The sequence below is a fragment of the Fomitopsis serialis genome, assembly GCF_022376445.1.
Source record: "Fomitopsis serialis strain Sig1Antser10 chromosome Unknown B0H18scaffold_95, whole genome shotgun sequence".
Taxonomy (NCBI): Eukaryota; Fungi; Basidiomycota; class Agaricomycetes; order Polyporales; family Fomitopsidaceae; genus Fomitopsis; species Fomitopsis serialis.
Window position 1 is genome coordinate 37,523 of NW_025955055.1, and position 20,351 is coordinate 57,873.

The following is a 20,351-nucleotide window of genomic DNA, read 5'->3' on the forward strand; positions in this document are numbered from 1 at the left end:
ATTAACTAGGCTTGAATGAAAGTAATTGCATAATGGGCTGGTCACATTCATCCCCTGGCCCCACTTATCATATATTAGTGGAAGCCTGTGACATAAGACAGGATTCAGTGATGATGATCAAGAAATAAATTCAAATAATTCTAATATGATCCTCTTCTCAGGGGCTAGTCTGACAGACATTATCATATTCATGACACAATGCAACATCTTGTCTGTGTTTCAGTTCAATTTTTGTATACCCTGAGATACATTTGTTCTGCTCAATGTTGACCATTGTAATCCCACTACATCTGGGTGATCCAATATGATGAGCTTTAGAGGGTTCTGCCCATGGGATCACTATACATTTTGTGTTGTGATGTGTAAGACTTATTTGTGTATACAGCCTTGCTATTCCCCAAATGTTGTGGTTGTCCCACCTGAATATCCATATATGTTGGAAATATAGGTACAGTAACTGCCCTCATGTAAGTGACTCCCATCTAAGCAATGTGTCCTGGCTTGCAAAAGTGGAAGCTCCAACAATGTTGTGATTGACCATGCAGTCAGTGAAACTCACCTGGCCAGTATGATACCGACAAACACATCCCATACCATGCAAAATTATGAGTACCATGAACTGCACATAGATCTACCCATGATAGTACCCATACCCAAGGGTACCCATGATACCCATGCAAAACCCATACCCATGGCATGGGTATGCAACCCATGTGGGTATGGGTATGGGTATGCCCTCAGACACCCATGGGTACACCCACGCTATGCACTAATCAAACCAGGTATGTACTCTCGAGAGCTCTCAGCTAGGTGTCACTCACTCTAGAATCACTTTTTATGATCATTACTTTTGTATGCCAAACCTGGCAGCCCAGCAGTCATTATAGATGACCTGTTTCAAGCTTGTTGGTCGCATCAATGATTCTATTGATCATTGTAGTACATGCACAGCACATACAAATGCCTACACCTAATAATACAACACCTAGATAATACTAACGAGACGGTAGAGATGAGCAGTGAGATGTGAGTGAGCTACAGGTACCAGGTCAGATGGCTAACAAAGCTCGGGTATCCTACCATACAGAACAGATCAACTAACTCGGCACAGTGTCAATCCCACATGGAAGTGATATTGCGAGGCTGCGACCACTCACCTTATGTCCCAACGACCTCTTACTTGGTCTTGGAGCTGCTCGCGACTGGAGGGAGGGGATACAATACTTGAGCAGCCTGTGACTGTACACCCGAGACAGTGGACACCGGTGCCTTCTTCTTGCCCCATCGGCCGAGAACTGCCTGCATGTCAATACCATCATTGACTTCCTGGGTGCTGCCCTTGTCCCTCTGGCTCTTGTCATGGGCAATGCCAGCAAATGCGCTACACGACTTGTCAACAGATTGTGTCCGATGCAATGTAAGTAACCTACATGATGTTCGACACCATAGTGTTGTTCATTGACTTCACGAGCTCGGAAATACCTTCGTTTCACATTCTGCTGTTCGCATCCAAGTGTTTACGCAACCTGTCTATGCCGGCTTTCAAGTGATCATGCCTGCAAGACAAAGATTATTAGCAATTGTGCGCAGGACATGGTATCACTTACTCCGTGGCATAAGTCTTCTCGTCGAAGTTGATGGTGGTATTGCCTGCCAATGCTTCATGGAAGGCAACTAAGATCTGTCAATGTGTCAGGTTATCCGATACCCATGCAGAAGCCCAGCTACTCACTGCGCTGCAGGTCAGAGCGATCATATTGCTTGACGGCAGCTTGACGTTGATGTTGAAGCGAGACCGGTTCTCGTGGCAAAGGGCTTCTGGGTGCTGCCCTAGCCACCACTGCCGCGCCATGATCTCTGCAATCATGACACTGTGGAAAGGCGTGTCAAGCTCGGGCTCATCCCACAGCTTATGTGTGGCAGTTAGCAGAGTAGGTTAAGCACTACGAAGCATGGATACTTGCTGGGGAGAGGGCCATGACTGGCAGTACGATCCCTCCGGTGCTGTAGCACTTTTTTACAAGTTAGGCAACCTTGACATAGAGACCTATTGTCATATGTCTGTTCCCTGCACTGCACAGTTGCAAGCCACCACTTGCAGTCAGGATACCTTCATCAGTGCAATTCTGTCCTGTCTCTTTGCCATTTTTGAACCAGATATGACCATTTGTTGATATTATCCTTGCTGTGAAGTGGAATCCACCAAAGTAAATCACCCCACACAGTTGGTAAGAGGTGTTACCTAAGGCAGTGTTAATGTCCACCTTTTTCTCTAGCCTAGTGCAATCTGCCCTGTATACATTAAATGCAATAAAGTTGGGTGCTGTTGTAAGAACTTCTTCATGGATCATAGTTGCATTACAAAAGCGGCATCTAGTTCCAAGTTTGTGCTTCTGGGTGGCTTTGACCCAATGAGAAGTTGTCCGTGTTGTCACATGGCGCCCCCGCGCAATCCTGGAATCCCACAATGCAGCATCCAATGTCCATAGCTTGGTTGAAGAAGTGGTCACATGTTGGGAGACATGGCATGAGGAGCATCGGTCTGTCTCATTGCAGTAGTCCATATCATGAGAAAGCATCTGCTTGCACAGAGCATACAGATCAGACCCTGCAGGAGCTACCATGGGGAATGAGTTTGCATCATCATTGTGCAGCATCTCATGCATTCTGTCCCTGACACTGTTGAGGTTGGTTTTGTTTTGGTGGACCTGCTGCAACATGTCTGTGAAAGCTGAGAGATATTTGTTTTGATGAGCTATATGCTGCTGCCAGTACATGTTCTGTTCTTGGTAAACACAATGCAAAATTCCCAGCAGACTGTCAAATGCACAGCTATATGTTTCTTCATTCCAGTCAAAACAGAGTGGCATATTGCTATTATTTGCCAGTGGTTGTGCTCTCTTTGCTGGCCTGTCATTACTATCTTTATGTGTCCCTTGTCCCAGGGCATGGGTTTGACATCAGATCAGATAGCATTCTCAATAACCTGGTAAGATGGTTGCTGTTGGCCCAGTGATATATAAGCCTGCTACTTCACTCTTGGAACTGCTCATGTACTGGACAACCCTATAAGATGGTAGTGTAAGTACACATTCAGGTATGTATCCCTAGATTGTGTCTGTGAGCAAGACAAAGCCAGCAGTGGATGCATAATTACCATATGGAGTATGTGACCTTCCCAAAGAGGAATCATACACAAACAGGGGCATGTAGGGCTCAGAGAAATGCAGAAAATCTATGAAATATACAGACACATCAAAGACAAGTGTATGATTGCCTTGAGCTGCAATGGTTACCATTACATTGTATGCAAGAGCCATAATATGGCAAAAGATGCTCAGATTACCCATTATAGTCCTTGTTACCTGTATTATTGAAGCTACTGAGTAGTCCACAGTGTCTGAACTACACATATACATTGCAGTGTACATATAGACCATATTTGAGTCATAAACAAGCAGATTGAATCTGCAGAGGCACATGTGCATTTTTTTGCTTTGCATTTCCTGGCCTAGCCAGCCACTGTATGCACTCAGTAAAATCCCTGTATACTCTCTGCATGAAGGGCTATCAGATGAGTATACTATGTATACTATGATTTGTTACTGGCTGAGACTACAAGTGGTCTACAATATGTGAGCACTTACCACAGTGAGCTGCCAGGCAGACAGTCACGTGACAGTTTTACCAGTTTCCTTATTGGGGGAACTGCTACGGTGTTTCATGGCCCTCATATCCATAACAGAGCGCTTAGCCACTGCATTTGTTTGTATCTGTTGGTCCAAGTCGCGTCGTCTGGGAGTCTGAAATTTCAGACTCAGATAAGCAACCCATACTAACAGTTACTTATCTCTGCTTATCGGGGTGGCTGCAAGTCACGTGCACTGTGGGAACAAACTGCCATTCCGGAGGAATTGCTAAGGCGTTTCATGGTGGTCCATCATAAGAACAATACCTTCATACCTCAGGGATCGCCAAGCTGCACGCACTCGAAAAGCTCAAGACTGGCTCGGAATACCCGCTGAAGGACCATTGGATTTGCGAGAATAAGGAGAGCCAAGAGGGCTGGAGACACTGGGTTGAGAAAGAGCCGCTGGCAGATACACGAGGGGTGAGCAGGTGATGCAGGACCTCCAAGTACAAAAACAGCCAACACGCACTCACAGAAGCACAGCGAGCACCTGCCGATGCATATTCTTGATGAGCGCAACCTCAAACTCATCATTCCAGCAGATGAGGGTGCAATGGTGCACAACAAAAAAACTGGTGACCTCGTTCTAGTTGTTGTCCAGGATTTCTGCAAGGATCCTCAGATTTGCGAATCAGTCAACAAGATGATTACCAAAGATTGTATGCTGAAGCGCGATATCCAGGTGAGCCATTAATCCTGGATTTTCCTCAGTCACAGCAGGCTCATAACCCTCATTAGAAAGAGGATCTAGGCAAGCTTGTCCTGTCTGGCTATTCTGCAGGGTCCCGCAATGGAGGGACATGGGATTGGGCGTGCAATGTCAAGGGACCAAAGTGCAGTGACTTGCGATCAATTTCTGCACAGGCACGAGCTCAATGTTTGCTTGGCATTTGCGCTGAGCTTCAGCAAGATGTGCACCCTACTCCCAGTCGAGGTGCTTGGCAACTACGTGGAGTGGCTCACAGCAATTGGGTTTCCCCGCATGGATCACCGCAGGGCAATGGGATCAGGAGCTGAGGGGGATAGCTGGGGCCGGGGAGAGTATTACATCAAGAGAGGCGATGATACAATTACATTCCGGGATGTGACACTCGCACCTCCAGCTGGAGTCATGGCCTCCAACTATGCGCGGTGAGTTCAAGTAGCCCTGCTTCTGTGGTGCTATTATTTAATCCCACCTAGGCCAATCCACTCGTGAGAGTCACCTGCATAAGTATGGGTACTCTTGGACGACAGGCTGGATGGCTGAGGTCAGCGGACACTTCTACATTGCCTTATATGGGATCAAGATTGTCCAAGCCGCAAATACCTTCATTGCATGGCAGCCTTGCCAGCTGCATGGCACAAGCTTACTTGGCCTTGGGCCAGGTGGCCTTGGCCGCAGCAGGAGTGGTAGGCCACCCTTCTTCCAGCAGGGCTTGAGCTTCGTCAGCAGCACACGACTTGCATCGACCTGGCGGAAGTACAAGGCGCAGATGATCACTCAGGAACAGGCAGCAGAGGAGTATGGAGAAGGGATGGAAGCAGATGTTAACAACTGAATATAGTTCAATGCTGGAGTAGATACTAAACAATTATGTGGGTGGCGGTGCAAACAATGATGTGGGTGGTGGCGCGAATAATTATGTGGGTGGCGGGTGCAAACTGTGATAAGTATGGAGTCTAGTATTATGTGGGTGGGTTTATTTTTGCTATAGATCGTACACCATACAACCCTACCATTTGAGCACAGAACAAAGTGTTTCCCAGCCCATGATGTGCCCCCCAAAATGGCAACCAGTCTTCAAGAAAATGCACCCGTCACATACCATGTGGTCTACGTTGGAGAAGGTACAAGGTTGAGGGTTGGCAAATGCGGTTGCACAACAATAACACTGCAAGGACAGCTCAGAGCAGGCACCCTATCAAGAGTGCAAGAACTCACCAGTTGAGTTGTCTGCCAGATCCACAATGCACAGAATTACCACAACTTGATCACTGCCAGTGAGTCCTCGGGTCAGAGAACAGGTGGATAGTCAAGGCCCTCTGAGGCTGGTAGCAGCAGAACATCATCAATTATTATGATCACTAGCTTCTCTCAAAAGTATTGGTCTTATGATGGGCCTGAAACACTTCCAGTGGTGCCTGATGTGGCAGTTTCTTCCCACAGGTACAGTCATTTGCCCTCAGCTTATCATGTATAGTTAACATTTGTTATGGTCACTTAGCAGACAAATGCTGTGGCTCAGTGCTTTGTCCTGGGGTGAGCAAGAAATGCTTTGAGTGGCGCCCAATATGGCAACTGGTGAGCATATCATGTGACTGGCAGCCAGGGAGCTCACTGCTGCTAGTGCTCACAATTATAAGCTGCCCCATAGCCCTAGTTAGTAACACATTGTAGTGATAGTATACTAATCTGATAGCTCTTCAGTCAGAGAGTATACATTATCATTACTGAGTAACTTGAGTGGCTGGCTGATCCAGAAAATGAAAAATGAAAATACACATGTGCCTCTGCAGATGTCAACTTGCTGGGGAGAGGGCCATAGCTGGCAGTATGATCCCTTTGGTTAGATACATGTCAATTTGTGAACAAATTCATTCTGACTACATCAGAAGTATATTGTCTATGTGTAGAGTACCGACATATCTTCCACATTTTGCACCATGCATTTGCCATCTTATGGCATAAACATTCAATGTAGCCTGGCAATTGATTTGATTGTTCCAATATGGTCAGACCCCATGAGCAACATCTCAATTGAGCAAGTAATTGTGTATTCAACTGAGACTTTCTGTTGAGAGAACAGTCCTTCTGGATCGGTTTCTTACTTGGTAACTGCCAGGTTAATCCCCAATATTTCCAGAATACTAATGAGCAGTATTACTGGTATGTATTGATAGTACAAAAAGCAAATCACTTGGAAATGTTGCAAAGGGAGCTCATAGTAAGGAGAGCCTCTAGATCAACTAGAACTCAAGGAAGGGGAATCTGGGGGGTCGGTTACAGTAACAATTGCTCAGTTGGGACTTGCCACTGGTGCTGTTGTACAATATGCAGAACTAGCCCTTGATCAGAGAGGAACTCTGATGCAAAAGGATGTTTTTCAATGGTTTGTTAACCATATTTCTGTAAGTAAAAATCAATTGACAATGGAGGATGAAACCTATATGCAGAGGAGTAGTATTCTGATAAGGAATTCTGAATGAAGGCCTGTCCAGAATTGAAGTGTCATATGAGGAATACAATCAAAGATTGACCAGTTTGCTCTCACCATTGATACACATCAGTGAACAGTTACCAGACACTGACCAGTAGTACAAAGCCATACTAAGGTATGTTACTCAGCCCATAGTTTTGAGCCAATAGTAATGGGCTTATGTACAATGTGAAGCAATGTACCACCATGGTAAGTGCCATCAAGACTGATAGAGTCATGGGCAGGATTGATCATTGACAGATTGAAGGTACATAAGAGTACAGACACAAGTGGTAGATGAGATAAATGTTGCTCTTAGGGATGCTACTTTTGTGCATTTCCCAAGTGCACAACCTTTTAGCTGCATAAAATATTTCATAGAATCATACAAGATAGTAGAAGACTCAGTACACCACTTTCCAAGGCCATTCAAGATGCACAATAAGGCTCAAAAGTAAGGAAAATGCAAGCCATGGGTATAATATATGTGGTAATAATTGCCAATCATCAAGCATGTGGTCTGTGAAACATGAGGCACCACATGCATGTTATCCTGAAACACTACTGTAGCCCTATGAAAACTCAAAAATAGTGTACAGCTTGATGAGCCACTCATAGATTGCCTGCCAGCTGTAATATTATCATCAATAGATAATATATTCTGAGCTAATAGTCACCCAGTAACAGCTTTCAAGCATGTGGTCACAAGGGATCTAGGGAAAGTAGAAATGTGGTAATAGTCCAGTCAGTACATACACAATCAGGTGCTACAAAGCATAACAATGTGAGAGAAAAAATCACTTGAATCCACTGAGAAGGCATTGTGAACACCACATTGAAGTCTACTAGAAGGATATAGAATAAAGATAAAAAAGCCCAGCGATGATAACAGTTTATGAATGGTCATGCTCTCTGGTCATAAGTCTAAAAATCTTTATATCTTCAGACATACTCCCAAGATAATTACCAGTGTCATTTTCTGACTGACTGGTTGTTATTTTGTGTGCACATACAATTGTACCATATTTGGATTAGACACCATATTTCTCATATTGACATTACTCTGGCATGGCAGATACCATCCAGGATCAACTGCCAAATTGTGTACTGGTCAGCACACTGCCACATATTTCCAATGCTTTTCAAATATCACACATATTCACACTCTGGTCTAATGTGTTATTGTTCCACTTGCCATATGACATGAAAGGACCCAGCATGAGTAGCTGATATTTTATCATCACATGTGAAAGGAAACAGTTGCAGCAAATGAGAGTACTCCAAAGTCATATTATTGACTGGAGATTTATAAAAGGACAGCTTATATTGGCTCATAAGTCCATTGTAGTTCTTCACTGTTGCTTAGTAAGCAATGCAAGTCTATGTTATTTCCAGAGCAACCATGGCTTCTTCTGAGCCCCATCAGGAAGAAATCACAGCATACACTGCAATATGAGTGCTAGTAGACATTGCACAAACAGACACCATTGTCAATACATTCTATATGAACAAGCCAAGAGCTGCCTACTCTATCTCCACATACCAAGGGCCATTGCATGAGAATGAAGTGATGGTAGTGCATACAGAGGTTAGATATGTTCCAGGCAAAAATCAGATGAAGAGTTAACAATGAAGCATAGCACCATCATACTGTATAATTGGCACTGCTTCATATTGACAAGATTAGTCAAAGACATGTTTATACTAGACTGGTATGATAGAGCTGCTGACATCAGGCTTTGTGCATGAACTCTGCATTAGCACATCTGAGATGTACTGTCATGAATGGGCCTACAATAGTCAGCACAATATGAAGTCATGGGATCATCTGATTTTCTCTCATTTCCTACCATTTATCTAGCATTGCAGAGACCATCAAAGACTTTGATATCCTATGTGTCATAAGTTTGCATGTGTGGTGGCCCCACTTTATGACATTGCTAGCCTATAGACTTTCTAGCAACAGTAGTAGATGCACAACACAACTTGTACAATGTCTTTCTATCACTTTCTAGGATCAGTACAGTGTCATAAAGCTCTGCGAACACATAATATTGATAGCTATGCCATTCACATGTGAGACAAAGCCAATATTATGAACATACTCAGCATTAACTGTGGCCTTTGTGCCACAGGTGTTCACCATTTTCTGGATATGCCATTGCCTCCCCAAGGGCTTAGACAGAGACCAATCACTATTTACAGCAAGCAGTACAAGGTGAGTGGAATCATACAGAATATTCCCTTGTTTTATCCGCATTTTCTGAGCCCAGACACAGCAGGTAATTCAGACTTTCCATTTTGGGAAGGTCAACTACCACATATGGCAGGTTTCAGGTCTCATCACACAATCCATAGGCAGTTGGTAAGCATCACAGGAAACACAAACAATGTGAAAGAACCAGTGTGTACAGAGGCATATGTATTTTCTTTTGCTTTGTGAATGGTGCCATATACAAATGAGTCTATGGGAAGGCATAATATGTACAGCCTCTGACATCATATACATGATTGGGAATATTCCCAATTGTTTTTGATTTTTTGTGAGACCATAACACAGCAAATACAGTGTCACTCATGAGCTTGTTGCTTGTATTCAAACTCAGCCCAACACCTTGGCAGCCTGCCTTTTCAGGGCCTGTTGGAGAGTTGAACAGAACAGAATAGCCTAGGATTCTGTCTGGAGGTGCCAGTCCCTGAGAATTCCAGGTAATACTGGTGCTTCCAAAATGGACCAAGACTCACTGAAAGAGTGGCTTGTATCAGGCTATGCATGGGAAACTCTGCAGTATCACAGTTTTTCTACCATATGGGGGCCTCAATAGTCAACCCAATATGAATCCATAGTACCATCTGATTTTTCTCTGATTTCTCTGCTATGTATCCAGTACTGCAGAGGCCATGCATCACCAACTTCCCAAATGGGCAGGGGACTAACCATGTATGGCAGTGTCAGTACTCTGTGCAAAAGAACAAGAATACCTCATCTGGACATCCCTGTCAGTATCCCAGGAGCACTCAATGAAGAAGCAATATTTTGAGATTGTTTCCCATTTGATGGGGCTCTAGTAAGAGCTCAATTAGTGTGGCTTGAAGCCATCAAAAAACTGGGCACGAAGAGCTGAGATTGGAAGATGTAAGCCTGCTACCTGCAGCTTACCCAATACGGTACCATATGTAACATTCAAGTACATACGTGCGGCCTCTCTGCCTTGAGTGGACAGTCTTGTATCCTCCTCTTGTGTACCTACATATGTACCCATTGTCGCGCCTTCAGACAATACAGCACGGTCCTGTTCTGATTGACCACGTGCCTCTTCTCAGTGAAGCTCACTCCAACAGCAAGCTTACAAAAGATTACTGTGAAAGGGAACATTTGTCAGCATTCCAGCCCATGGGAGTGACAGGCCAGAATTTTGGCCTGTTGACAACTCTGGTTTGGCAATGGGCACTTCAATGAGTGCTCAGTAAGTGATGTAAGTGCAGCCTGTTACTGCAGCAAATCTGACTTGTTTTGGGCTCAGAAAAGTCCAGGAAAATCGGATAATATTCCAGGAGATCTGAGGAGCATTTATGAGCATATTCACAAGTAGAGAGGATTGCATAGTTATTCAGTGCTGGGACATCAACACATACTTGCTATGACAATATTTCTCCATTTGTAGCACTGCTGTGCATGTTTCAGAGACATCAATGTGTTGGACACTATACACTTGGCCATAGAGGACATCTGTCATGTGTTTCAGATGCAACAGAACAAATGCATATTCACAGAGTCACTTCTGTTTTATGTCAGCATTTTGCTACTCATTCAACCACTCTCAAGAAACTATGACAGATACTATGAATGAAGGGCTATGAGGTGAGCTTATTATATTTATCACAGTTGGTTGGAGCTCAGTCAGTGTATACCAGTCAAATGCTACCCAATCATGTCTACAGAGGTAGGGGTATTTCTCTGCATTTTGGATTTGATACATGGGCAAGCCATACTGGTCATAGCCTCTGGGGGTTCCATACTGAATTAATGTCTTACATACAGCAGGTAATACAAGTGAGTCCAATTGCACACAATATTCCCTGGTTTTATCTACATTTTCCGAGCCCAGACTGAGCAGCTGCATGACAAATTACCATTTGGGGAAGGTTAGCTACCCTTTATGGCAGGTTCCAGATGTCACCAAGACATACAGAATCTATGGACAGTCTACAGGCATCAAAAGAGTCCCTTTGAAGGTGATGGGTATGGGTATACCCATGCTATGCACTACTTGAAGTTGAGTATGAGCTATTTTTGTCTCATCTCATCTCATCTTGTCACAGGAAGCAGTCATGAATACCCACAACTGCATGTTGTCTCTCACCACTCACCAGCACTGTCAGCACAATGTCAGAGCATAGTGCCCCCACATCCTCCTCACACAATCATCAGGATAGGTACCCTGTGAGGCTAAAGGAGCCTTGTGTTTGTAAACATATTCTGCTTGATCACACAGGATCACTGACAATTTGAAGAATGTACATGCAAATCACATGGCAGATCTCAATCCAGGGAAACCTGCAATTGACTCAACTTGGACTTGAAGAGATCAAGCACCACCAGTGACAGGATATGACTACAGTCATGATCCCACTGTGATGCAGGTGAGTATGAAGTTGACCTACTTAGACTAGTCACTGAGTCACGGGTGTGTAGGGTGCAGTGCAGAGCCAATGCGACCACTCTGTGGCCCCACACTGAGATGGCCTCACAAATGCATTCAATGTACTCCCCTTCACACAGCAAGAGCCACAACTCAGGGAGTTTGTGGTTGGTGATCAGGACCCCAACACAGCCACTGAAGAAGGCCAGTTTGCAGCTGCCCCACAGGAACAGTTTGCAGCTGGCACCCCACATGGCCAGTTTGCAGCCAACCCACACAACCATTTGTGCAGCTGCCATGCAAGGTGAATTTGCAGCTGCCGCTGTACATGACCAGTCAGATCTGGTGTTGTGTCCTGGCATGACCATGCACACACTGGCACAGATCAGGGCAGTAATGATTCTCAGCACAGTAGTGTTGGTGCAGATCAGTACTGATCTTCTAGTACAGCATACTACCATCCCTACATGATTAGTAGTTGGGGTGGCAAGTGATTTCAGCCTGGGCCCCTCCCATCACAGGTACAATGTGGGCTTAGTTGGGTCATGTTAACTCATGTCAGTTCAAGGGACATCCTTCAGGCACAAAGGGGGGATCTTGGCACCCTGCAAGACTCCTGGCATCAGGTCAGAACATTGATTCAATCTGAATTATGATCCCTGAGGTATGAAGGAAACATTCTTATGACTGGAGAGGATGTAACACTTAGCATGGAGCCCAATGTGGCTTTTCCCACAGTGCATGTGACTGTTTGGGCACCAGATAACCAAAGGTAAGTAACTGTTGACTAGCTGAGTTTCCAATTTTAGACTCCCAGATGACACGACTTGCACCAACACACCCAAACAAGTGCTGTGGCTGACAATTCCCTATGGACTTGGGCCTCCTGTAACATCTAGCTTGGAGCCCAATATGGAAAGTGGTGAACATGGCATGTGACCTACTAAAGATGCACTGGCGGTATAATAGTGTATAGTACTGTGGTCTGCGTCTGACAAAAGTATGTACAATGTATTGGACCTGCATGATTTTATACTATGCTGCTCATTCGCAACGTGTTCCCGTCTCCGGTCCTGATTCTCTCAACAATGTGCGCTCAGTGTGGCCGTGGGCGCTTGTTCGTGGGAGCTTTTCAACGTGCTGTGGCAGTCATTTCGCACTCTCAACGCTCTTGAAACCACTCTTTAACCATACTCTCTTGACTCATCTCACTCTCCACAATGCCCGCCCTCGTTGACTACCACTTCTACCACATCATCTGGCATTACATCCAGCGGTTCAAAGCCATTGCCATCTTCGCTCGATCATGCCCCGAGGACTTGGAGCGCACGATCTCACACGTCACGGTCCTCTGCTTGGACAAGCACTTGGAGTCCTTTGGGAAGGTTTTTGATTACGTGAGTACTAACAGTTCCTTGTTGTAAAATGGCCGTTGAATCCTTGGTTGTAGTGTCCAGTGCATCTTACGTCGGATTGCCCATGAGGGCTTGCCAAGCGCAGCCGCAGGAGGCAAGGCGGTTGGCATTGAGGGATGCACTGGAGGCGGCGGAGAAGCCCCCGAACTTCAAGGGATGGCTCTTTCCTGGGGCTATCAAGTCGGCATTTGGGGAGTATTCGTTGCCACCTAGCCTCAGAGGAAATGGACTTGAACGAAGGGTGATAGTGGTGTTAGTATACGTCAGGGTGCATCTAGTATCTTGACAAATTACCACTCTCTGCATAACTCACAACAAATTATAGGAGGCCACAACTCCTATCTCCCTGCCTCTGGTCGTCGAGGTAGAGGTGGGTAGGTTGCGGCTCTATTTCCAGCAGCCGATCACCGCCCAGGTCTTCTACGGCCTCTGCTGGTGGAGGAATCTGTCCCTGCGGTACCGTCCCCAGGTGTTCAATATGTTCAACCTCGAACTCAAAACCTGGAAACGTGTCCCGGCCTCAACTCATCAGGACAACATGATTTATCTTCCCCTTCCCCTTCGCCACTTTCCCATCTTCAAGCCGTCGTCGATCGTGACCATGCCACATCCCGAGCAGTTTGCGCGCGGCGGTAGGGGTTTCAGGGCTATTTGCTTGATGAAGGTCGAGTTCATCCCCCACATCAAGCTCTTGTGGCCGCGTGGCCTGAAACACCCTCCATTGTACATTAAGGCGAAGTGGTCGGTAGGTCGTGATGATGATGGGATCATCGCGACCTGCCCTGGGTTCAGTGAGGAAGGGCATGAGATCTGGGAGGTTGACCCAGGGCTGGAGGATGCAGATGCGGCTGCGGCTGCTTGAGTGGTGGGACCGTGTGCGTGTAGAGTATAGTAACAAATTTACCTTGTACAATGTAGACTGAGCCTGGAACAACGTGTACTACTCTGCGTCAAATATCTATTCAGCTTACCGTGACTTGGGAAACCTTCAGACAGTGATATCTGAGTGACTACCAAAGTATGTATCCATTTCTATTCACTCTACTCGTCATTTTGTGTAGCTACCTGCGACTTCGCGCTGTATGGCGTGCTCGGTGCGGCACCTGTGGCTGAGTGCCTATTCGTGGGACTTTAATTTCGAACGCTCTGTGGCCGTCATTCCATGCTCTTCAACCTCTAAACGCTATCTTTGACTACTCAAACACGACTTCTTTCTCAACTCTGTTCTCACCTCGCTACTCGACATGGCTTCCTACGACAAACGTGTCTTCTTCTTCGCCTCCAAGATAGTCCTTTCCAACTTGAGCATTATCTCACGCAGCCCCGTCTGCCCCCACCGCAAGATGATCAAGCACATCACCGTTCTCTGCCTGGAGGGCGAACACTTTGGCATTCTTTTTGACTATGTGCGTATAATCCTCGTCTTCTGTATTCAGGTTACACTAATATTCCTTTCAAGTGTCCAATATTCCCGTCGTCACAGTGCCCAACACTGGTGTCGTACTGGCTTCAGCCGGTGATGCAACAGCGGGAGGCCCTGCTGGACGTGTTGACAGAGCTCGAGGACCCTCCGACACTGGAGGGCTGGCTCTTCCCGGGGGCCATCAAGGACTTCTACCACCCGCTGACGATACCAGAGTTGTTGAAGGCCGACGATGAGGGGAAGGAGAAGGAATTGAGGGTGGTGGAGGTGCTGGTGTTCACTGGGTACGTTCGATATTTCTGCATTCTCTACGCTTATCTAACTGGTAGCGCTATGGGACGCACTATAGGACAATGCTTGCCCATGTCCCTGCCCCTCATTTCTGAGGTGACTGGGAACATGCTGACGCTGAAGTTCTGTCAGCCCATCACCGCCCAGGTGTTCCCTGAGCTTCCGTGGCACAGGGAACGCCAACACCGTCAGGACGACCCGCCGGCCAAATTCGAGTACTACACCTCAACAGCAGGTCGTGGGTTCAGGCCCTGGCAACCACCTGGAAAGCCGGCCGCATCAGAATCCCTCTCCCCCTCCGCCAGCTCCCCGTCTTCAAGTGCACGGATGTGCTAGTTACACGGAAGGAGGCCGAAGACTATTCCCTCGGGCTCCTGCCTCTACCGCCTCTCTGCTCGATGCTGGCGAACTTCTCGCCGCATCTTGAGTTCCTGCGCCCGACGGACCTCAAGTACCCGCGGACCTACTCCGACACGCAGTGGACCATCGACAAAGAACAAGTCGTGACGTGTCCCAGCATCTGGGACGAGGACACTACCGCTGCTGGCTCGGAGACGGGGGAAGGCGGCGGCGAGTCAGAGGGGAAGAACGGCAACAGTTTGGAGGAGTGAGAAGGGGCGGCGGATGCTTGTGTAACGTTGTGACTGGTTGTATTGTGCAGACATGTAGTGTTCCAGGTCTCAAAAGTCATGTACAATGTACTATAATGAGGCACATAAAATGTACACTCTTCACAGTGCTTGAAAATGTGGTGGAAATCCCATAGCTTGAGACGAGTGTGCTTGTGAAGCGTAGTGAACGGTTGAGACGTACAATCAATTATTATGTGCTTATAGTAGCTACTGAAGCAGATATGTAGTTTTAGTGGTGTCAAGAACTGCAGAATGGATGTATTGACATATGTAGACCGCATGCAGAGCTGCTCAACCGAGTTTTGTCAGTCATAAACCGCTCTTTGTTGCTCATATCCCAGTTCATGCTAATTGGGAAAAATCCCAAACCATTTGGCGCCAAAAGTGTTTTTCCTGATGTGGTCCTCGGGCTATCAGAGGAGGAGCAACTCAAGTATCAGTGTCTCAGCAAAGAGGACCTCAATGTCACCACCCACCACCATCACCAAACCAAACAAGCCTGGCCAGAGGCACAAATTGACGTCATGGGTCTGGAATATCGATGTCGGAGGAGATCTCGACAGGAATGATACACTCTCAATCAGTGAGCAGTACACTCCATGTGTGGCCGCCATATGTCTCACCAGTATTATAGTTCACCGAATTCACTGGTTCCACGCACACTCCAAGGTTGATCGCCTCAAAGAAGAGGCCGGCATCTTACGCTGGGAACTTGATTCGGTGGGGAGGTATTTCTCTCACCACGCCGAGATGTGGAGGGACCGGGCTATCCAGCACCCAGGCAATGATTATGCAGGGTTCGCTCCGTACTGCTGGAAGTGTGCCGCAATGTACGACCATTTATACCGAGATGCTCAGCAGACGTATAGGGATGTTTATGCTGACCCGAACATTTTTACATAGTGAGACCGGCAGTGTATGTTAAGGAATATATTGAACTTTGGCTGAATTGAGGACTGTATGTTGCAACCATGGCCTGCCGAGCAGCACACTCAAGCTTCTGGCCGACCATGGTGCTGAAGGGTTGCCTGGAAGACAACACCGAGTACATACACCGAGGAGATTTAGTAAGCTACCCCAAGAAGCCCAACCCTGGCCCATAATGTCTCAATGGCATTGACCACAACACATACTCTCGCCCTCCTTGTCTCTTCATGTGCAAAACCTCTCCGCCCGAGCACACCGCAGAACTCTGGGGCCGAGAAGACCACCGAAGTCTCGGGCCAAGCAAACCCCCGAAACCTCAGGCCGAGCAAACCGCTGAAGTCTCGGGCCGAGCAAACGACCGAAGTCCCGGCCCGAGAGAGAGCATCCTTTCGCCGGGGGGACAGACAAGCGGGTCCCTGTGCACAATTATGGTCTTGGTGGTGATGGAAACACCTCATTTCATATAGAGGGACTGTCATCGCTGACTGAGTTGGAGGGATTGTCAGTGCTAATCAACTCAGACATAAGCTGAGAGTTGTGCTCAGTCTCTGGGTGTTAGAAAAGTTATCCAATATATGAGTTTTACGATCCCTGAGGTACGAAGGTATCGTTCTTATGATGGACCACCATGAAACGCCTTAGTGATTCCTCCAGAATGGCAGTTTGTTCCCACAGTGCACGTGACATGCAGCCACCCCGATAAGCAGAGATAAGTAACTGTTAGTATAGGTTGCTTATCTGAGTCTTAAATTTCAGACTCCCAGACGACACGACTTGGACCAACAGATACAAACAAATGCAGTGGCTAAGCGCTCAGTTATGGATATGAGGCCCATGAAACGCCTTAGCAATTCCACCAATAAGGAAACTGGTGAACATATCATGTGACTGGCAGCTTGGTGGCTCAATGCTGCAAGCGCTCACACACTGTAGGGCCTATATAGTCTCAGCCAGTAACAAGGCATAGTATACATAGTATACTCATCTGATAGTCCTTCATGCAGAGAGTATACAGGGATTTTACTGAGTGCATACAGTGGCTGGCTAGGCCAGGAAATGCAAAATATAAAAATGCACATGTGCCTCTGCAGATTCAAAGTACTTGTTTATGGCTGAAATATGTTCTGTATGCACACTGTGATATATATGTGTGGTTTAGGCACTGTGTACTGCTCAGTGATTTCTATAACAGAGCTACCAAGGTCAACAATGGGTCATTTTACCATCCATTGCCATATTGTGGCCCATGGACACCATGTAATGACCAAAATTGGGACTAAAAGTAACCATGCACTTGTCTTTGATGTGTCTGTATATTTCGGAGATTTTCTGGATTTTTCTGAGCCCCAGATTCACCAGTTTGTGTATGATTCCTCTTTGGGAAGGCAATATACTTCATATGGCAATTATGCAGCCACTGGCTTTGTCTTGCACACAGACGCAAGCACAGAATACATATATGCATCTGTACTTACACTACCATCCTATGGGGTGTCCTCAACTACATGAGTGGTTCCTACAGTCAAGTAGCAGGCTTGTATGAATAAGCTCACTGAGGTAACATCAGTGATGTTACACAGTTATTGGAAATGCTGCCTTTATTGATGTCAAGCATATCTCATAGACAGATTCAATCACATTCCCTGGTCCATCTCCAATATTCTCTGATTTTTGCGCTTTTTCCTGGGTCTAAATAAGCCCATATAAGCAGAGTAATAGTCCGCACTTACATCGCTTACTAAGCGCGCGCTAAGCGCCCAGATGCCGTTCGGAGGTGCATCCGTGCGGAAATTTGGCACGGTTGCACCTCCGAACGGCATGAGAGAGATGCCGAGCTGCTCTGATTGGTGCAACAGCCCCTTTTCTGCCCTAATCAGGCAGGCTGCCGAGGTTTTGGGCTGAGTTTGAATCTCAGCCACAGGCTCCTTAGTGGCACTGTACCTGCTGTACTGTGGCCCCACTAAAATGCGGAAAATTCCCAAAATAATCTATGTGATAGGTATGACGTCATAGAGTCTATAGCTGCTGTGACTTGCCCATTACCTTCAGTGGTTATGGCACAATTCACACAATAAAAAAACACACAAATGCCTCTGTGCACATGAGTGCATCCCTTTTCACCCTCAAAGTGACTCTTTTGAAGCCTGTAGACTGCCCATAGATTCTGTATGTCTTTATGACATCTGAGACCTGCCATAAAGGGTAGCTAACCTTCCCCAAATGGTAATTCCAATGCAGCTGCTCAGTCTGGGCTCAGAAAATGCAGATAAAACCAGGGAAAGTTCTGTGCAACCGGACCCACTTGTAGTACCTGCTGTATGTAAGAAATTGATCCACTATAGGACCCCCAGAGGCTATGACCAGTATGGCTTGCCCATGTATAAAATTCAAAATGCAGAGAAACACCCCTACCTCTGTAGACATGATAGCATTTGACTGGGATACACTGACTGTCAGTGACTGAGCTCCAACCAACTGTTGTAGATATCATAAGCTCATCTCATAGCCCTTTGTTCATAGTGTCTATCATAGTTTCTTGAAAGAAGTGGTTGAATGAGTAGCAAAATGCTAATATAAAAAACAGAAGTGACTCTGTGAATATGAATGTGTTCTGTTGCATCTGAGACACATGACAGATGTCCTCTATGGCCAAGTGTATAGTTTCCAACACATTGATGTCTCTGAAACATGCACAGCAGTGCTACGAATGGAGAAATATTGTCATAGCAAGCATGTGTTGATGTCCCAGCACTGAATAACTATACAGGACAATCCTCTCTACTTGTGAATATGCTCATAAATGCTCCACAGATCTCCTGGAATATTATCCGATTTTCCTGGACTTTTCTGAGCCCAAAACAAGTCAGATTTGCTGCAGTAACAGGCTGAACTTACATCGCTTACTAAGCGCCCGTTGCCGAAGCGGAGTCGTCGACAGGCCGGAATTACGGCCTGTCGACGACTCCGGTCACTCAAAAGGGATTTTGGAGCACTCCCATTGGCTGGAATGCTGACAAATGTTACCTTTTAAAGTAATCTTTCAATCTCAGCTCTTCATGCCGAGTTTTTTGATGGCTTGAAGCCACACTACCTGAGCTCTTACTAGAGCCCCATTGAATGTGGAAAAATCCCAAAATATTGCTTCTCCATGGGATGCCCCTTGGGTACTGATAGCAGTGTCCAGATTAGGTGTCTTTGAGAGTACTGACCATCATAAGTGATGATACTGAGGCATATAAGCAGATCTTGGTGTGTGTATGATGCTTGTACTGGACAGTTCCACATGTATGAGAGGCTCTGTGAAGTGGGGGATATCAAACATACAAAACGGCCATATATGGTCAGTCCCCTGCCCATTTGGGAAGTTGGCCGTGCATGGCCTCTGCAGGACTGGATAAATAGCAGGAAAATCAGAGAAAAATCAGATAGTACTATGAATTCATATTGAGTTGACTGTTGAGGCTCCAATATGGCAGAAAACATATAATAATGCAGAATGACCCATGCATAGCCTGATGTAAGCCACTCTGTCAGTGAGTCTTGGTCCATCTTGTAAGAATCAGTATCACCTGGGATTCTCAGGGACTGGCAATTCCAGACAGGATCTTCTGTTTGGTTCAGCTATTCAATAGGCCCTGAAAAGGGAGGCTGCCAAGCTGTTGGGCTGAGTTTGGATGCAAGCCACAAGTTCATTAGTGACACTGTATTTGCTGTGCTATGGTCTCCCAAAAAATCAAAAACAATTGGGAAAATTCTAGTCATGTATATGATGCCAGAGAGGCTTTACATAGTATGCTTTCCCATAGATTCATACAAATATAGCACCAGCATATGGCTCTGTGAACACTGGTTCTTTCACATTGTTTGTTTTTCCTGTGATGCTTACCAACTGCCTATGAATTGTGTGACCAAACCTGCTATATGTGATAGTTTACATTCCCAAAATGGAAAGTCTGAGTTACCTGCTTGTCTGGGCTCAGAAAATGCGGATAAAACAAGACAATACTTTGAATGATTCCACTCAGGCTCATCTTGTACTGTTTGCTGTAAGTAGTGATTGGCTTCTGTCTAAACCCTTGGGCAGGCTATAGCGTATTCAGAAAATGGTGGACACCTGTGGCACAAAGGCTGTGGCACAGTTCATGCTGAG

At 46.1% G+C, this 20,351-nt stretch overlaps 7 protein-coding genes across 7 annotated transcripts; 4 read left to right on the top strand and 3 right to left on the bottom strand.

Annotated features, from left to right (window-relative positions):
- Positions 1 to 1,176: 1,176 nt before the first annotated feature.
- On the bottom strand, positions 1,177 to 1,852 carry B0H18DRAFT_1123309 (uncharacterized protein; the record flags this gene model as incomplete). Its single annotated transcript, XM_048034672.1, has 3 exons — positions 1,177 to 1,381; positions 1,608 to 1,681; positions 1,733 to 1,852. The coding sequence occupies 3 exons, from the start codon at positions 1,850 to 1,852 to the stop codon at positions 1,177 to 1,179; spliced, it is 399 nt and encodes a 132-aa protein (XP_047888634.1).
- A 178-nt stretch (positions 1,853 to 2,030) lies between these two features.
- Positions 2,031 to 2,231, bottom strand: B0H18DRAFT_863936 (uncharacterized protein; the record flags this gene model as incomplete). The annotated part of the gene is made up of 1 exon (XM_048039744.1): positions 2,031 to 2,231. A coding segment is annotated over one exon (201 nt), but the record flags the coding sequence as incomplete, so codon positions are not given.
- A 1,956-nt stretch (positions 2,232 to 4,187) lies between these two features.
- Positions 4,188 to 5,232, top strand: B0H18DRAFT_958144 (uncharacterized protein; the record flags this gene model as incomplete). Its single annotated transcript, XM_048042663.1, has 4 exons — positions 4,188 to 4,373; positions 4,430 to 4,524; positions 4,556 to 4,822; positions 4,893 to 5,232. 4 exons carry the CDS (start codon positions 4,188 to 4,190, stop codon positions 5,230 to 5,232), a joined length of 888 nt encoding a protein of 295 aa, XP_047888636.1.
- Positions 5,233 to 12,733: 7,501 nt separating this feature from the next.
- On the top strand, positions 12,734 to 13,790 carry B0H18DRAFT_1123311 (uncharacterized protein; the record flags this gene model as incomplete). Its single annotated transcript, XM_048034673.1, has 3 exons — positions 12,734 to 12,914; positions 12,964 to 13,196; positions 13,254 to 13,790. The coding sequence occupies 3 exons, from the start codon at positions 12,734 to 12,736 to the stop codon at positions 13,788 to 13,790; spliced, it is 951 nt and encodes a 316-aa protein (XP_047888637.1).
- Positions 13,791 to 14,172: 382 nt separating this feature from the next.
- Positions 14,173 to 15,253, top strand: B0H18DRAFT_958146 (uncharacterized protein; the record flags this gene model as incomplete). Its single annotated transcript, XM_048042664.1, has 4 exons — positions 14,173 to 14,334; positions 14,388 to 14,635; positions 14,681 to 14,789; positions 14,816 to 15,253. 4 exons carry the CDS (start codon positions 14,173 to 14,175, stop codon positions 15,251 to 15,253), a joined length of 957 nt encoding a protein of 318 aa, XP_047888638.1.
- A 483-nt stretch (positions 15,254 to 15,736) lies between these two features.
- Positions 15,737 to 16,177, top strand: B0H18DRAFT_958147 (uncharacterized protein; the record flags this gene model as incomplete). The annotated part of the gene is made up of 2 exons (XM_048042665.1): positions 15,737 to 15,857; positions 15,909 to 16,177. The coding sequence occupies 2 exons, from the start codon at positions 15,737 to 15,739 to the stop codon at positions 16,175 to 16,177; spliced, it is 390 nt and encodes a 129-aa protein (XP_047888639.1).
- A 1,658-nt stretch (positions 16,178 to 17,835) lies between these two features.
- On the bottom strand, positions 17,836 to 18,304 carry B0H18DRAFT_958148 (uncharacterized protein; the record flags this gene model as incomplete). The annotated part of the gene is made up of 2 exons (XM_048042666.1): positions 17,836 to 18,189; positions 18,287 to 18,304. The coding sequence occupies 2 exons, from the start codon at positions 18,302 to 18,304 to the stop codon at positions 17,836 to 17,838; spliced, it is 372 nt and encodes a 123-aa protein (XP_047888640.1).
- Between the last annotated feature and the right edge of the window lie 2,047 nt (positions 18,305 to 20,351).